The sequence below is a fragment of the Pseudorasbora parva genome, chromosome 2 (assembly GCF_024679245.1).
Source record: "Pseudorasbora parva isolate DD20220531a chromosome 2, ASM2467924v1, whole genome shotgun sequence".
Taxonomy (NCBI): domain Eukaryota; kingdom Metazoa; phylum Chordata; class Actinopteri; order Cypriniformes; family Gobionidae; genus Pseudorasbora; species Pseudorasbora parva.
In genome coordinates this window covers 43850551-43868504 of record NC_090173.1, presented here as the reverse complement: position 1 = coordinate 43868504, position 17954 = coordinate 43850551, and the positions used below count along the sequence as shown (strand labels likewise).

Below are 17954 nucleotides of genomic sequence, written 5' to 3'. Positions count from 1 at the left end.
ACACACACACACTGATACAGCGGTTCTCGAGTCAGATCGACCGGGTTGCAACAGTTCTCGGATCACCAGTACAGAATCGAGAACCGTTTCTATCGGACACGTTCGATCTTTCGGACATGTACGATTCTGAGAACCGGTGAGCTGAGATGAGCATGCGTGATAGCGTCGTAACCGAACTGTTTCTCTCGGACTGGGAGAGCTGATGCTGATAATACATGAGCACGGGTGAACACTGAGGATTTGTGTAAGTATGTTATGTCAATGTAAGTTTATTTAATCCGTGTAAAACATCAGTGTTTGCACGACAGTGGCTGTATTGAGTGCTGTTGTAAAACTTGAAAAAATGATGATATGATATCAATGATATCAATAATAATTATTACTATACTAAGTTTTGATTAGAAATACTTCATATGGATGTGTTTGAATGTATTTTCATCCGCCGGGATGATAGAAATGACGTCATTACGTAAAGACGTAAAAGAACCGGTGATCCGAAACTGTCCGAAAGAACCGGTTCGTGGAAAAGAACCAAACTTCCCATCACTAGTGGTCTGATGAGACCAACATATAACTTTTTGGTCATAATTCCACTAAACATATTTGGAGGAAGAAGAATGATGAGTACCATCCCAAGAACACCATCCCTACTGTAAAGCATAGCATCATGCTTTGGGTTTTTTTTCTGCACATGAGACTGGACGACTGCACTGTATTAAGGAGAGGATGACCGGGGCCATGTATTGCGAGATTTTGGGGAACAACCTCACTCCCTCAGTTAGAGCATTGAAGATGGGTCGTGGCTGGGTCACACAGCCAGGAAAACCAACGAGTGGCTCTGTAAGAAGCATATCAAGGTTCTGCCGTGGCCTAGCAGTCTCCAGACCTAAACCCAGTACAGAATCTTTGGAGGGAGATCAACCTATGTGTTTCTCATGATTTTTAAGTGGGAGAACTTGCAAAATAGCAGGATTTTCAAATACTTATTTTCCTCATTGTAAATAAAGGACTTAATTATATATATTAATATATTATGGATGTTACAGGACTAAATTAATTTTCAACAATTGTGTAACCCCCCAAAATGAGGCTATACTAGACTGTTAAATTATCCCACATAAGCTATACTGTCCTTCTTCATTTTAAAAATAGTCCTGCACTCACTTCTTCCTAAAATGGAAGTGAATAAGGACTAGGCTAAAACATAACCGAAATTATGCAAAAGTACCATGACACAATGAGACGCGCGCCATATATGGAAAGAGTTCAGGAGGCATACTGTCGTATCTCGTCTCTCACCATTTGCTAATAATCTTCACTTTATGACAAAGCGATGTTTTAAAACATAATTTACTGGAAAGCACACACTGACAGGCTAATGCAAGACACCCAAATGAAAAGGATTAAAACAAATACGTCATCAGTTGTGTTTAAATATGCAAATTAGGCAGGTTTATGGCTTGAAAGAATATGCAGGATAGATATTTAGTTAAGATTTTCAATACTCCTTTATTGTATCATAATAAGACAGAATCCGTCTTGAACAAAACAATGCGTGCTCATCTGTACTTCTCAGACAGAGCCAGAGACAAAGCACAAAGGAACTTGTCCATGGCAACATGGGCCTCAGGGGTGAAATCGATGGGGAACAGGATGGCCAGAACCACGAGTATGTTGTGGGACAGAATCTGTGGAAAAAAGACAGAAAGCGAAATCAGGTTAACACGACGAGAGTATACGAGAGTAGGGGAGACCGGGGGCAATTGTAACAGGGGGCAATTGTAACATCTCAAATTACACCAATCAGAAACGAGACAGAACCGTGAAACTCATATTGCGCATGCTCTGTGGAGTTCCCTCTCTGCCATTTAAAGGACAAGCTGCTGAGTCATAGTTGGTGACGTTTTTTTTCAAAGACTCCTTTTTGAGGTATGAAAGTAATTTTTTTCATCTACAGTATTTTCCTCATTCTGTCTTAACCATTAATGTCTATGAATTTATATCTGTATTTTTTTAAAGACCATTCTGTTGTCTATAATTTGATATCTGAATACACCACTAATTGTAATGTGACAAGGTAGTCCAGTGGTTAAGTCATTCCCCTTGCTACTTGGAGACCAGGGTTCAAGTCCCACCTAAAGTAGTTTTTTTCATGCTTTCAAAATTTTCAGTGACTATGAATCAGAAGTTGTCTTAACAATAATACTGTCATATTGGAGTAAGATAAACATATTTATTAACATATTTACTATTATTGTTGGCTTGTTATAGTAGCCTAGAATATAAACTCAATATAGAAAATAATAGATGATACTGAGTAGGCCCTTTACACTCTCTGTTCACAGCATGCCTAGGTTCAGACCAAGAAAAACTGCAAGGGGAGTGCCACTGTCCATATTGGAGGTTGCTTCCAATAATGTGTCAAGGGGCGACTCAGTGAGGGCTGTAGCGAGGTCATATGACATTTGTCATGTGACTTTATATCGATACATAAAAAAGAAGGAGAAGTTTCAGGCAGGAGAAAGACAGGGAACAGCAGCTCCAAATGCAGGCTACAACCCAGCCAGTAGGGTTTTCTCGGTAGAGCAGGAGAGCAAGTTGGTGGATTACCTGAAGGAGGCATCAGACCTGTATTATGGGTTGTCTCCTAAAGAGGTGAAGTAGAATAGGTTTACACAGACAATGCATTTTATAAGCTGTTTATTATTTTGCTGTGTGTTTGTTTCAATAAACTGTGAGAAATTGATCTGAGTTGGTAAATTCATTCATTCCTTTTTTATAAACCCAAAACTATGAACCCAAAACTCACAACTTTCTCCATCCATCCACCCCCCACCCCCCACCCAACCAACCAACCAACCCCCCACACCCGCCCCCTCCACTCTCTCCACCCCTGCCCCCTCCACCCTCTCCACCCCCCTCCACCCTCTCCACCCCCCTCCACAGACACGCAGGCTTGCCTACCAACTGGCTGTGTCATATGATCTCAAGTTCCCAGCTTCATGGCGTGCAAATGTGATGGCAGGGCCAGACTGGCTTGCAGGCTTTCTTCAAAGGCACACTACACTTTCCATTCGCAGTCCCCAGGCTACAAGCCTTGCAAGAGCCACAAGCTTTAACCAAGCCAATGTGGGAAGGTTCTTCAGTAATCTGGAAGATGTCATGGAAAGATACGGTTTCTGTGCAAAAGATATATGGAATGCAGATGAAACGGGTATAACTACAGTCCAGAACCCCGGCAAGGTACTGGCAAGACGGGGTGCCAAACAGGTTGGAGCTGTGACCTCTGCGGAGCGTGGTTCTCTGGTGACCATGATGTTAGCCATTAATGCCTTGGGTAACACCATTCCTCCCCACTTTATCTTCCCAAGGAAGAACTTCCATCTTCATTTTGTCAGAGATGGACCACTTGGATGTATTGGGACGGCAAATGGATCTGGCTGGATGCAAGAAGCAGATTTCCTTGTCTCCCTGCGCCACTTTCACGTTCATACAAGGTCCAGCCATCAAGCAAAAGTCTTGCTTATTCTGGACAACCATGCCTCCCATCTGTCTGTGGAGGGGATTGATTTTTGTAAGAAACATGGCATTGTGCTATTATCTTTCCCCCCTCATTGTTCCCATAAACTTCAGCCTCTAGATCGCAGTGTTTATGGCCCACTAAAAAAATATATCAACCATTACCAGGACAAATGGATGAAGACACATCCTGGGCACACTATGAGCATCTATGACCTCCCTGGAATAGTGAAGGAAGCCTTGCCACTTGCTGCCACTACCACAAATTCCCAGGCAGGTTTCAGGTGCTCGGGGATCTGGCCTTTAAACAGGGATATTTTCTCCATCCAGGAATATGCCCCCTCACGTGTCACTGACCGTCCATGCCCACCACAGCACTCGACCTCAGAGTCTGTTCTTCTGCCTCAGGCAACTCCATCTCAGGTTCTTCTGCCTCAGGCAACTCCATCTCAGGCTCTTCTGCCTCAGGCAGCTCCATCTCAGGCTCTTCTGCCTCAGGCAGCTCCATCTCAGGCTCTTCTGCCTCAGGCAGCTCTTTTTCAGCCTATAGAACTTTCCTCTTCCTCTCAAAGCTTTTGTGCTCCTTCCACTTTAGCCCCAGGGCAATCTTCGGAGGTTGTCTTCTCGCCTGCTACAATCAGACCTCATCCAAAAGCTTCTCCACGCAAAGTGAGTGTCAAGAGAAGGAGAAGAACAACTGCAGTCTTGACGGATACACCTGTCCGAAATGCTCTGCAGCTGGAGAGGGACAGAGCCATTGGATCAAAGTGCAAGAGGAAGATGAATTTCACTGAATCCAAACCCAAACCAAAGAAGAAGAAAGTAAATAACAGAAGAGAAGATGATGAGGAAAGTAATGATGAGGTGTTCTGCATTGTCTGCCTGGAGACCTTCTCCAGATCAAAGGAGGTTTGGATATCCTGTGTATCATGCCACGCCTGGGCCCATGAAGAATGCACAGATGGGAGCAAATACTATTTGTGCCACAACTGTGAAAGCGACTGAGACATGCACTGCCAGCAATGAAAACCACAACAATAGGAGAATAAGATTTCCTCCATTTGTCCTCCATTAACTCCCATTTGATTGTGTTCCCATAGTTTTAAATTTTCCCATCGTTTTTTATAACTGTTGGTTACAGTTTTTATATTAGATAAATTGAGCAGTTTGCAGTTGAGGTGTTTTAGTCAAATGGTTTGTGACTCCGTTTTGCTTTCAGCTACCCTGACTTTTTAAATGTTGATTAGCGGGAAACTTTTTTGTGTGATGCCTCTGTTGCTTATTAATTTAAATATATATATATATATATATATATATATATATATATATATATATATATATATATATATATATATATATATATATATATATATATATATATATATAATATATATATATATATATATATTTACCTCATCTGATTTATCGTATTGTTTTAACTAAAATAGAATTAATGGTTCTGGAAATATGGATGTAATGTATGTTAAATAATTTTAACTATTTCTATATTATCTGGAGTTTATTGTGATCCTTGGTATTTATATGAAGGTAATACATGTGTTGTTACAATTGCCCCCATATGCTGTTACAATCGCCCCCGCATGTGGGGGCAGATGTAACATTTGACTTGTAATATTTCAATCAATATTGTGACTCTAAATTTGCTTTTAAAAACATCTGGTGACTATTAACAAGTAGAACACAGATACAAATTAGTGACCTAAAAATTGTGTCCAAATATTTCAAAAGCTTTTTGAGTAATGACAACATGACCAAAATGTGTTACAATTGCCCCCGGTCTCCCCTACGGCAGAATCGGAGTTAAATTAAGATGAACTTCCATTGCGCTTACCTTGAAATTGGCGGGGTCAATGCGCAACTGGAAAGCATGAAGCTCGCTGAGGTTCAGAAGTCCAGAAGTAAGGTCATCGATTTTCCCGACAGCTTCACCAACGCCACCCATCACAGTCTTGCCGTGCTTCCTCACTGGGGCAGAGCCGGGGCTCAGGTCTTTCCAGTGAGAGAAATAGGTTTTGGTCTGTGGGTAGACCACCAGCATCCTATAGGCAGAGACGTTGAATTGAATTCCAGAAACACGGCAGAAGAAAACATTGGGCTCTGACTTAGCACATTACAACACACCATAATAAACCTTACCTAGAAAGAGCATCTTGTCCGATGTCTTCAGCTTTTCCTGAGATCTTGTCCCAAAGGGCTTTGACAGCAGCTTTGTCTTTGGCACTGAGACTCATTGTGGAAGAATGACTTTAGTTTACAGCAAACTTCTGTAGATTGCTGGCAAAAGGACTGTCTGTTTTATACTGCCATCAAGAAGAAACACCCAAGATCCTCCCCACACCCCCAAAGATAACTTATCAAACTTTGGAAGACAGCTTTTGAATGCCCCATGAGTAATGAAAAAAATATATATTTTTGTGGTGTGTAATAACTGCAATCTACAAATACGTCATGATACAGAAAATACACAACAATGAAGTGATTAAATCTGTTTGAGCACTTAAAAAAAAATCAAGAGTTGTAATCGTGTTGCTAAAAACACATTTTGCGGACACACAACACAGACCAGAAGTTTGAAAATAGGTTAAATTAAACCAGTAAATGCAGCAAAAACACACAGCGGTCATTATAAACGACTGAATAAATTATGCCTTGTGTTTGTACAAACCGTCGCACAACCCAAAAACATATTTTGGGAGGCCTTTCTCAATCGTTGGTTCTGGTTGTATTGGTAATTTTGGCAGTTAGTTGGAAACCACAAATATGAGTCTGACTATTAATTACTAGAAATAATACTATAGTTAGAAGGCTAAGACATAATGACATTCAGCTTATATTATTAGAAGCTAAACTGCAAGAGTCTTCCGTGCATTGCAGACTGTCAGCACGTGAATTTGAGGACAGGTCAGGCAGGTCAGCTTGTCATCATTTATATTTTCCCTCCATTTATATCTGGCTTAAATGGCAACAGGACAAAACAAACCTCAAGGAAAGGCTGAAGAGAGCCTATCTCTGTTATGCCTTTCCAAAAGAGTGTACCTCCTCTGTAGGCCATATTTTTGTAGCCTATATGCACTTATTTTTTTTTTTTTTATTGACTATGTTATTATACAATTAATACAAAAATTTGCTTCTGTTATTATATTATACCCAATATAGTCTACTCAATTGTATAGGATTTTACTAATAATAGCCCAATATTACTCTTATACTGGTCTACTATTGTGAATACTTTTAAAGGTCTAACTACCGAAAATAATTGTAGACAGACCTTTTCTTTTCTTTTTTTTGCTACGAAAGAGACAATCAATAATTTGTCTAATAAACACTTCAGCGGAAAGAGGCAGAGCTCAGAAAAGTAGGTTATACCCTCTTGCAGGAGGAAATTCTGTTCAGAATTTAACAAATATATACTTTCACAGGTTATGCATTTATGTCTATTAGGCTATATCGGCCCTTTATCGGTCTCATTTGGCATTTTATTACATTTTTTAAACCAATATTGTTATATTAAAATATTTAACTTTAGTATTTTTATATTTTAGACATAAAATGTATGATATGCATCTCTTGGGTGGGCGTGGTTGAGCCAACCCACAAACTTGTCACCCAATAGCCTGTGAAAGGGTGTGGTGAGAAAACGCGTTTAAAAGTACCTCTCTGAAACCCTCTCTTCACAGGACTCTCCAGCTTCTGTTCAAGGCATTTAGTCTGAACATCTAAAGTCGGAAACATGGTTGTGTGGACAGAATTTGAGAGGAGCACCATCCAGGACATCTTCTCCAAGATGGACTACGAGGTCATTGGTCCCCAAGCCCTGGCAAGGTAATGACTGAACACTTACTTTAACTTTAAGGCAGGTCATTCGTTTTGAAACTGTGCTCTGATGAAATGCCTTCTCATTGTGTCTCGTAGATGTCTTATCGTGTACCCCTGGACCCAGCGGTACTTCGGCAATTTTGGAAACCTCTACAACGCCGCTGCCATATTGGGAAACCCCATGGTTGCTGCTCACGGTAAAACTGTGCTCCATGGGCTGGACAGGGCTGTGAAGAACATGGACAACATCAAAGCCACCTATGCTGAACTAAGTGTGCTGCACTCCGAGAAGCTCCACGTAGATCCTGACAACTTCAGGGTAAGCTGACACTCATTACATTCATTATAGGCTAAATCTTCAAAGTTCACGCATCTCGTCTGTGTTTCATATATCAATGCTCTCTGTCCTCTCACAGCTTTTGGCTGACTGCTTAACCATCGTTGTTGCTGGACAAATGGGAGCTGCATTCACACCTGATGTCCAGGCCGCTTTTCAGAAATTTATTGCCGTCGTGGTCTCCGCCCTGGGAAGACAGTATCACTAGATGCTAAACCTGCTTGTACAAAGAGGAGCATCTGATGTTTGCACAAATAGAATATGTTCTTCTGAGTTGAAGCAAATAAAAATGTCAGTAATAAATATTCAATGCATCATGTGTTCTTTATGTGTTTGGGATTGTTTCTGCTGCAGACAACCTTTGACTTTAAAACAAAAAAAATAACCTCGATATAAACTATCTGTTTCTAACAGTTCATAATGTGTTGAACTTGGCATCAAGTTCGTGTATAATCTAATCCGAAAACCTCTGTCAAAATTGGCATTCGAATATTAATTTGATTTCAGAAAGTCAGTCATCGATGTTTATGATGGTAGCCTAACAGGGTTGATTCATAATCTAAAGTCTTGAATTGTGTAAAAACGGTCTTGCAAATGAAATAATAGCATGCACCAAATGAACAATTTGAGAAATGTTTAACTCCATTAGAAATATCAATATTTACATATTGGACGTTGAAAAATAACTTTCTATCTATTATAAAAAAGATTTTCCGAGAGCCGAGAGCTGAGAGACGCCTAATTTGTTAAATATAAAAATTGTTCATGACGCAACACAGAGGGGGAAAAAATTAATTGGTTTAAGAGACAAATTTAGATTCGCAGCTTTTTATCCTCTTTTGAAAACGGAATTTTGTCTGTCTCATACAAAGGGTGTTAAATACCGATGAGTTGTTTTTGCGTGTATCAATTAAATTTAATAAATAGGCCTATAATTTACTCAATTAAGTCAAAGTATTTCAAACAAATACACCGTAAAAGTGTATTACTATTTATACTTGAAGTTGAATTGTTCTTAAAGTAGGCTACTCAAAAGAAAAAAAGAAAAATATTGCATTTAGTGCCTATTATTTAGCCCATTCTACATTGATCTCGCAATTTTATATATTTACATCAGACATGGAAACTGAATATGTGAAACTAGAAATGTTACACTCTAAAAAAATGCTGGGGTAAAAACAACCTAAGTTGGGTTGGAAATTGACAAAACCAGAAATTGGGTTCTTTGAATGGTTCCATTGGGTTCAAACAACCCAATTTATGGGTTTGTCCATTTTCAACCCAAACATGGGTTGTTTGTTTTTAAAATAGTGTAAAATATAGCCTAGTAAATAAATTAGAGATTGGAGAAGGATATTGTCATTATAAATTAAGCAACAGCTAATGAATCATTCGACTGTGTTATCGTTCAAATTCGAAATGAATGATTAATAATTAATTAATTTTAATTGAAGGTTATAAGTTATAGACGATGTAGCTACATATCTGACTGTGACTATATTTCATCGTTTATTTTACCCCCCCCTCCCCACCTCCCCCGCTTAAGGTTGAGAAATAATTTAGCAATGCTTGTTAAAGTTAAAAGTTGTTTATATTTATTTGCTTGTTTATTTGTGTGGTGTTGGTTATTGTATTTTAAACGTCAGTTTTAAGTAAAACTGTTCATAATGAGTAGCCTATTCATAGTTAAAACAACATTACTTTCATAGAATGTATTAAACAGTAGCCTAATAGTAAACAATATTTGTGTTCTGATCACTGTAAAAAAGAAAAAGAAAAAGAAAAAGAAAAAGAAAAAAGAAATCCCTGTAAAATTTAGGCAGCTGTGGTTGCTAGAACTTTACAGTAAATAGTCATTACCTGAAATAATGTTAAATTGACATCCTATTGAAATACTAATATCTGTTAAGTAGCTTTCATATAGGCCTATAGGACTACTGACAACCACCGCACTAATCTCAGTGGTGGTGAGAATCACGCGATGAATCAAAACTCATGACAAGAATCTTTCAAGAGAACGTGCACGTCATTCACACAAACATTGAACACCATCATAGTAACACGCATTACATTAAAACAATGCAATAAACATTAATTTAAAAACATTAAATGTGACATAAAACCCTAATGTACATGGCTGTTCAGAAGAAAAAAAATAAGAAAAACTAAGAAGAAACAGTCATTTTCACAAAAACTAGGCTACATGAAACGTGAAGTGTCACACAGGGTATTCTGAGAATGTCAAATGTCAAATTACGGTGTTTCCTTGTAGTGACGTCTTGTTATTTTTCACTTCCCAAAACTGTACATTTATTGGTATTTTACTATAAAATTACACTAAAGTTAAGGTCTATAGCCTACAATTATTCGCCATATAGTATGGAAACTTTTTTGTTCAGTTAACTGTTTTAACCAGGATTTAGTCTTTTCATTTTTCACAGTGTTCGTCCCTCATCATTCGCTAGTCTTCACTTTATAACAACAAAGCGATGTTTTAAAACACAATTTACTTATAAGCAGACACTGACAGCACGACACCCAAAGTGAAAAGGGTAAAATAATAATAATAATGATGATGATGATGATGATGATGATGATGATGATGATGATAATAATAATAATAATAATAATAATAATAATAATAATAATAACAATAATAATAATAATAATAATAATAATAATAATAATAATAATAATAATAATAATAATAATAATAGCTAATAATAATAACTAGACTATCAGTTGTGTTTAAATATGCAAATTAGGCAGGTTTATGGCTTGAAAGAATATGCAGGATAGATATTTAGTTAAGATTTTCAATACTCCTTTATTGTATCATAATAAGACAGAATCCGTCTTGAACAAAACAATGCGTGCTCATCTGTACTTCTCAGACAGAGCCAGAGACAAAGCACAAAGGAACTTGTCCATGGCAACATGGGCCTCAGGGGTGAAATCGATGGGGAACAGGATGGCCAGAACCACGAGTATGTTGTGGGACAGAATCTGTGGAAAAAAGACAGAAAGCGAAATCAGGTTAACACGACTACGAGAGTACGGTAGAATCGGAGTTAAATTAAGATGAACTTCCATTGCGCTTACCTTGAAATTGGCGGGGTCAATGCGCAACTGGAAAGCATGAAGCTCGCTGAGGTTCAGAAGTCCAGAAGTAAGGTCATCGATTTTCCCGACAGCTTCACCAACGCCACCCATCACAGTCTTGCCGTGCTTCCTCACTGGGGCAGAGCCGGGGCTCAGGTCTTTCCAGTGAGAGAAATAGGTTTTGGTCTGTGGGTAGACCACCAGCATCCTATAGGCAGAGACGTTGAATTGAATTCCAGAAACACGGCAGAAGAAAACATTGGGCTCTGACTTAGCACATTACAACACACCATAATAAACCTTACCTAGAAAGAGCATCTTGTCCGATGTCTTCAGCTTTTCCTGAGATCTTGTCCCAAAGGGCTTTGACAGCAGCTTTGTCTTTGGCACTGAGACTCATTGTGGAAGAATGACTTTAGTTTACAGCAAACTTCTGTAGATTGCTGGCAAAAGGACTGTCTGTTTTATACTGCCATCAAGAAGAAACACCCAAGATCCTCCCCACACCCCCAAAGATAACTTATCAAACTTTGGAAGACTCATCAACTTTTCAATGCCCCATGAGCTTTAATTCACCATATAGACTTTGTAAACCTGTGTGTTTTTATCCACTTTTATGTTATTAGTAATTAATTAAGAAATGCACAATGATCACATGCAACAAAAGGGGGACACAACACATGAGGTTTGAAAATGTGTTTAATGAAACCAATAATTCAGTAACAGTTCAGAAAAACACACAGCAGCGATTAAACGACTGAAGAATATATGCCTGTTGGTTGTATGCCTGTTGGGATTTTATTTAGATTGTAAATATTTGGGGGGAATTAACTTTCACAAGCAAGAATGAATAGTTGTCTCTGGTTGTATTTGGTCATAACGTTATGTTTTAGCGTATATTGTACTATTATAAACTAAATCGTAAGTGAATTTAATAGGCAACACTGCAGTTACCCTTAATATTACACCTGTAATACCCAGGTACTTAGACCTGTATTTACAATTAAAAATAATAATAATAATAATAATAATAATAATAATAATAATAATAATAATAATAATAATAATAATAATAATAATAATAATAGATGCTGTATTTTATTGTACTATGCACGTTATACATTTTTTATTGACTATGTTGTTCTACAGTTTATACTATAGTCTAATTTGATGTTATTATTTGTTATTGTACCCCATAGCCATTGTATTGGCTTTTAATAATAATAACCTAATGTGCTGGAATAAACCTGTCATATTGTAGGCTATCTGACTCTATACCGTATCATTCTTATACTACGCCTACTTATGTGAATACTTTTAAAAGTCTAATTTCCAAAAACGGAGACAGAACTTTTTTATGCATACGAAAGAGACAAACATATTTGTCTAATAAACACTTCAGCGAAAAGAGGCAGAGCTCTGAAAAGTAGGTTATACCCTCTTGCCAGAGGAAATTCTTTTCAGAATATAACAAATATATACTTTTACAGGTTATGCATTTATGTCTATTAGGCTATATCGGCCCTTTATCGGTCTCATTTGGCATTTTATTACATTTTTTAAACCAATATTGTTATATTAAAATATTTCACTTTAGTATTTTTATATTTTAGACATAAAATGTATGATATGCATCTCTTGGGTGGGCGTGGTTGAGCCAACCCACAAACTTGTCACCCAATAGCCTGTGAAAGGGTGTGGTGAGAAAACGCGTTTAAAAGTACCTCTCTGAAACCCTCTCTTCACAGGACTCTCCAGCTTCTGTTCAAGGCATTTAGTCTGAACATCTAAAGTCGGAAACATGGTTGTGTGGACAGAATTTGAGAGGAGCACCATCCAGGACATCTTCTCCAAGATGGACTACGAGGTCATTGGTCCCCAAGCCCTGGCAAGGTATTGACTGAACACTTACTTTAACTTTAAGGCAGGTCATTAGTTTTGAAACTGTGCTCTGATGAAATGCCTTCTCATTGTGTCTCGTAGATGTCTTATCGTGTACCCCTGGACCCAGCGGTACTTCGGCAATTTTGGAAACCTCTACAACGCCGCTGCCATATTGGGAAACCCCATGGTTGCTGCTCACGGTAAAACTGTGCTCCATGGGCTGGACAGGGCTGTGAAGAACATGGACAACATCAAAGCCACCTATGCTGAACTAAGTGTGCTGCACTCCGAGAAGCTCCACGTAGATCCTGACAACTTCAGGGTAAGCTGACACTCATTACATTCATTATAGGCTAAATCTTCAAAGTTCACGCATCTCGTCTGTGTTTCATATATCAATGCTCTCTGTCCTCTCACAGCTTTTGGCTGACTGCTTAACCATCGTTGTTGCTGGACAAATGGGAGCTGCATTCACACCTGATGTCCAGGCCGCTTTTCAGAAATTTATTGCCGTCGTGGTCTCCGCCCTGGGAAGACAGTATCACTAGATGCTAAACCTGCTTGTACAAAGAGGAGCATCTGATGTTTGCACAAATAGAATATGTTCTTCTGAGTTGAAGCAAATAAAAATGTCAGTAATAAATATTCAATGCATCATGTGTTCTTTATGTGTTTGGGATTGTTTCTGCAGCAGACAACCTTTGACTTTAAAACAAAAAAATAACCTCGATATAAACTATAAACTATCTGTTTCTAACAGTTCATCTTGTATTAAAATGTGCGTCAAGTTCGTACATAAACTAATCCTATTATCTCTCATAATAACAGGTTACTGTCGAAATAACTTTAAGGAATGTAGATTATGCGTATTTCAATTTCTATTTAAACAAACAGACGAAAGAAATTGAAATATTTATTTGCATGGTATGTCCTCAACTTTGCATTGTCATCTCGAAGTTAAATGTATTTATACTTATACAGGGTGATTTTTAGAGGTAACAGAGTTTGAGAGTTTTTACAGTTAATTTAGCCGTTATAGCCTATAGTCCAAGGAGCTTGAAAATATATACAAATATTAACACAAATACAGAAGACAAATATCAGCTTTTCAATGTCAATGGAAAATATCATGATAACATTTTGATGTTTTAATCGTCTGCTTTACTCGTCGTTGCAGAGTCACTGATGAAATAATGTTAATTTGATAAAATAGAACAATGCATTAGAACAACCGTTTGATTAAAGGAATAGTCCTTTTTTTTTAAAAGAAAAGAAAAAGAGGGTTATTATGGTAAAAGTACTTGCTCATAATTTAAAGGACACTTCAAGTCTTGAATTGTGCAAAAAATAGACGTCTTTTAATTTAAATAAAATAAAATGGACCAAATGAACACTTTAGAGAGGTTTAACAAAATAATAAAAAATAATAATAACATCATTTTTACACCATTTGTATGAGACACACGGACTTCCAAATTAAAAAGAGTATTAAAGCTACAAATCTAAATCCATCTGTAATATGATTTCACACCCATGAATTATAATTATTATTTAAAAATAACTTAATGGTGTAGCCTTAACTATACGGACTAAAACGAATTGATAATATATTTTATCAATTCAAGTCCGTATACTAGTTAAGGCTACACCATTAAGTCAAAGTAGCTGTCAATTTGAATGGAAGCAAACGTTTAGCCCTATTATAATTTTTAATTTGACTTTATATAGTAGACTACATTAAAAAAATATTTTCTTTATTATTTATTATTCTATTTTGAACAGAGTTCTCTCAATGTTGAATATTAAGTACACAAAAATGTTCAAATAAATAAATGCATACGATGTTTGAGTAAGTGTGCATAATAAATGAAGCAAAGGCAAATTTGGTTTGATAATAGAAAATCAAATACTGTTGTAAATACTAATCGTTCGACTGTGTTCACATTCAAATGAAAAATGTATTTATTTTCAATCATGCTTGTAAGTTATAATTAAAATAAACTAGCCTACGTTCATATCTGTGGCCTATTTCATAGCTCAAAACGACAGGCAAATTATTATTATTATTATTATTATTATTATTATTATTATTATTATTATTATTATTATTATTATTATTTTAATAAAAGAATAGATTTAGAATAGATATATTATAATTATCGGTGAAATATGCACTTTGTAAGTTAAATTGTAACGAACCTGCTTGTTCAAATGTCCTATTGTTTACTTACACTCTAAAAAAATTCTGGGTTGGGTTGAAAATGGTCAATGGAGTTGGGTTGAAAATGGAGAAACCCAGTTATTGGATTGTTTTATCCGTTTTATCCCATCAATTAGGTTGGTTAAGCAAACATTTAACTTAACCGCATGGGTTAAAACAACCCATTCACTGGGTTAAAACAAATACAATTTTGGGTTTGTCCATTTCAAGCGAACTTGGGTTGTTTTTAGCCCATAATTTTTTTTTAGAGTGTGTGCTTCTGGTTGTTTTATGTTATTTTATTTAAAACGCCAGAACAGATCACAATGATTATCCATATATAAAACAACATTACTCTAATGCTAATGTATTGAAAATAGGCTAAACAATAGCCTATTTGTGTTCTGATATGATACTGTCGTGTCTCGTCTCTCACCATTCGCTATAGTCTTCACTTTAGACCACAAAGCGATGTTTTAAAACATAATTTACTGCAAGACACCCCAAGTGAAAATGGTTTTAAAAAAAACAGTTCTGTTTAAATATGCAAATTAGGCAGGTTTATGACTTGAAAGAATGCAGCAAAGACGTTTAGTTAAGATTTTCAATACTCCTTTATTGTATCATAATAAGACAGAATCCGTCTTGAACAAAACAATGCGTGCTCATCTGTACTTCTCAGACAGAGCCAGAGACAAAGCACAAAGGAACTTGTCCATGGCAACATGGGCCTCAGGGGTGAAATCGATGGGGAACAGGATGGCCAGAACCACGAGTATGTTGTGGGACAGAATCTGTGGAAAAAAGACAGAAAGCGAAATCAGGTTAACACGACTACGAGAGTACGGTAGAATCGGAGTTAAATTAAGATGAACTTCCATTGCGCTTACCTTGAAATTGGCGGGGTCAATGCGCAACTGGAAAGCATGAAGCTCGCTGAGGTTCAGAAGTCCAGAAGTAAGGTCATCGATTTTCCCGACAGCTTCACCAACGCCACCCATCACAGTCTTGCCGTGCTTCCTCACTGGGGCAGAGCCGGGGCTCAGGTCTTTCCAGTGAGAGAAATAGGTTTTGGTCTGTGGGTAGACCACCAGCATCCTATAGGCAGAGACGTTGAATTGAATTCCAGAAACACTGCAGAAGAAAACATTGGGCTCTGACTAAGCACATTACAACACACCATAATAAACCTTACCTAGAAAGAGCATCTTGTCCGATGTCTTCAGCTTTTCCTGAGATCTTGCCCCAAAGGGCTTTGACAGCAGCTTTGTCTTTGGCACTGAGACTCATTGTGGAAGAATGACTTTAGTTTACAGCAAACTTCTGTAGATTGCTGGCAAAAGGACTGTCTGTTTTATACTGCCATCAAGAAGAAACACCCAAGATCCTCCCCACACCCCCAAAGATAACTTATCAAACTTTGGAAGACTCATCAACTTTTCAATGCCCCATGAGCTTTAATTCACCATATACATCTTTATTGACTTAATTTCTAATTCTAATTATATAAAATATTATTAATTTAATAATTATCCATTTGTTATTTTAAGGAAAAATACAAAGCATTTTGAGGAGCTTCGCTGCTAAACAAATAACTTCCACATAATGAGCAATTAAAAAAATTCATTTTTTTTCTTCTCATAATAGCACGCTTGTTCTGTTCCGTCTTTTTCTTTCGTATTTATTTGTATTACTGTATTTGTGTAATATGATAAAGTGACTTGACTTGATTTTATCAAATGATTCCAAAAAAACTGTCAATTAAACATTGTATATGCTTGCCAGGCCTTGCTGAGAAAATGTGTGTTATCTTTGAAATGGCCTGTTATCTAAAAAAGTTCTTGTATGTGGTGTGGGCGTTTACTTAAGTGTAGATAATTATGGAGTTCTCAGTTCAAGAGCTTTTAAAGACTTGCAACGGGACTTTGGAAACAAGCTAAAAGTAAAAATATACACCTGAAAATATTTAATTAGGCTATATGTACTTCATACTGCAATTCCTTCAACCAAAAAAATAAACAAATTAATGTTTGGAGTCATCACATGGTGATTTAAACTATTACCTTAAATGACCAGTGGGAGACATGCCAAATTTACACACACAAACACGAGCGCGCATGCACGCACGCACACACACACACACACACACACACACACACATTTGTTTTTGCGACATATGGTGGCATTCCATAGGCGCAATGGTTTTTATACTGTACAAACTGTATTTTCTATCCCCTTACACTGCCCCTACCCCTAAACCTACCCATCACAGGAAACATTCTGCATTTTTACTTTCTAAAAAAAACTCATCCTGTATGATTTATAAGCCTTTTGAAAAGTGAGGACATGGCCAATGTCCTCATATTTCACCCTCTCCTTATAATACCTATGTCATACCCAGGTCATTATACACATTTGTGTCCCCATATGTCAAAAAAATGAACTTATGATGCTGTTCACTTTATTTAAGCAATTAATCTTGATTTAACACCATTATGTCAGGTTTCTGGTTCAAATGTAATTGATTCAGGTTAATCTGACTCAAAACCGTCACTGTTTGACATAAATTGATGTTTTTATTTCGAAATAACATGTTTCAATCATGTAACCCAATCAAACAGAACATTCACTTCCCATCATGCTCTGCAAATGAATTTGGAGAGTAAATGTTTAAATAAAGTGCTATTTACATTTCTAACGAGATGAAAAAATTGAGAGACTTTTTAATGTTTAATGTTTTGTTATGTTGGTATTTAAAAGTTTGTGTTATGTTAGTGTTTTTGGACATTACCATTGTGGTGAAGTGTAGAGCATGTGCTTGGGGTAAGGATCTGCTAATAACAATTAAAGTTGTATTATTATTATTTTTTTTTTTAAAGCAGCTACTTTGGGCATACCATGGATGTAACAAAAGCATCTATCCATCTAGCCAATACTATCTTGTAATGTAAAAGGTTTTGTAAATGTTGTAAAAAAAAAAAAAAAAAGCATTTCACTAAATAAAAATAATCAATTAAACTGGACTACTTGTTGTTTTTTTTAATTAATTTCAGAGTAATTAAACTTAATAGTTTT

At 36.9% G+C, this 17954-nt stretch overlaps 5 protein-coding genes across 5 annotated transcripts; 2 read left to right on the top strand and 3 right to left on the bottom strand.

Annotated features, from left to right (window-relative positions):
* Positions 1 to 1559: 1559 nt before the first annotated feature.
* On the bottom strand, positions 1560 to 6759 carry LOC137054325 (hemoglobin embryonic subunit alpha-like). Its single transcript, XM_067429005.1, has 3 exons — positions 5677 to 6759; positions 5372 to 5579; positions 1560 to 1688 (listed from the first exon to the last, which is right to left on the bottom strand). Exons 1-3 carry the CDS (start codon positions 5769 to 5771, stop codon positions 1560 to 1562), a joined length of 432 nt encoding a protein of 143 aa, XP_067285106.1. The 5' UTR covers positions 5772 to 6759.
* Positions 6760 to 7215: 456 nt separating this feature from the next.
* LOC137054309 (hemoglobin subunit beta-like) lies at positions 7216 to 7998 on the top strand. The gene is made up of 3 exons (XM_067429003.1): positions 7216 to 7362; positions 7453 to 7675; positions 7773 to 7998. Exons 1-3 carry the CDS (start codon positions 7271 to 7273, stop codon positions 7899 to 7901), a joined length of 444 nt encoding a protein of 147 aa, XP_067285104.1. The 5' UTR covers positions 7216 to 7270; the 3' UTR covers positions 7902 to 7998.
* Positions 7999 to 10480: 2482 nt separating this feature from the next.
* On the bottom strand, positions 10481 to 11544 carry LOC137054293 (hemoglobin embryonic subunit alpha-like). The gene is made up of 3 exons (XM_067429002.1): positions 11101 to 11544; positions 10796 to 11003; positions 10481 to 10699 (listed from the first exon to the last, which is right to left on the bottom strand). The coding sequence occupies exons 1-3, from the start codon at positions 11193 to 11195 to the stop codon at positions 10571 to 10573; spliced, it is 432 nt and encodes a 143-aa protein (XP_067285103.1). The 5' UTR covers positions 11196 to 11544; the 3' UTR covers positions 10481 to 10570.
* A 985-nt stretch (positions 11545 to 12529) lies between these two features.
* LOC137044710 (hemoglobin subunit beta-like) lies at positions 12530 to 13324 on the top strand. Its single transcript, XM_067420963.1, has 3 exons — positions 12530 to 12688; positions 12779 to 13001; positions 13099 to 13324. The coding sequence occupies exons 1-3, from the start codon at positions 12597 to 12599 to the stop codon at positions 13225 to 13227; spliced, it is 444 nt and encodes a 147-aa protein (XP_067277064.1). The 5' UTR covers positions 12530 to 12596; the 3' UTR covers positions 13228 to 13324.
* A 2128-nt stretch (positions 13325 to 15452) lies between these two features.
* LOC137044703 (hemoglobin embryonic subunit alpha-like) lies at positions 15453 to 17240 on the bottom strand. The gene is made up of 3 exons (XM_067420951.1): positions 16075 to 17240; positions 15770 to 15977; positions 15453 to 15673 (listed from the first exon to the last, which is right to left on the bottom strand). The coding sequence occupies exons 1-3, from the start codon at positions 16167 to 16169 to the stop codon at positions 15545 to 15547; spliced, it is 432 nt and encodes a 143-aa protein (XP_067277052.1). The 5' UTR covers positions 16170 to 17240; the 3' UTR covers positions 15453 to 15544.
* Between the last annotated feature and the right edge of the window lie 714 nt (positions 17241 to 17954).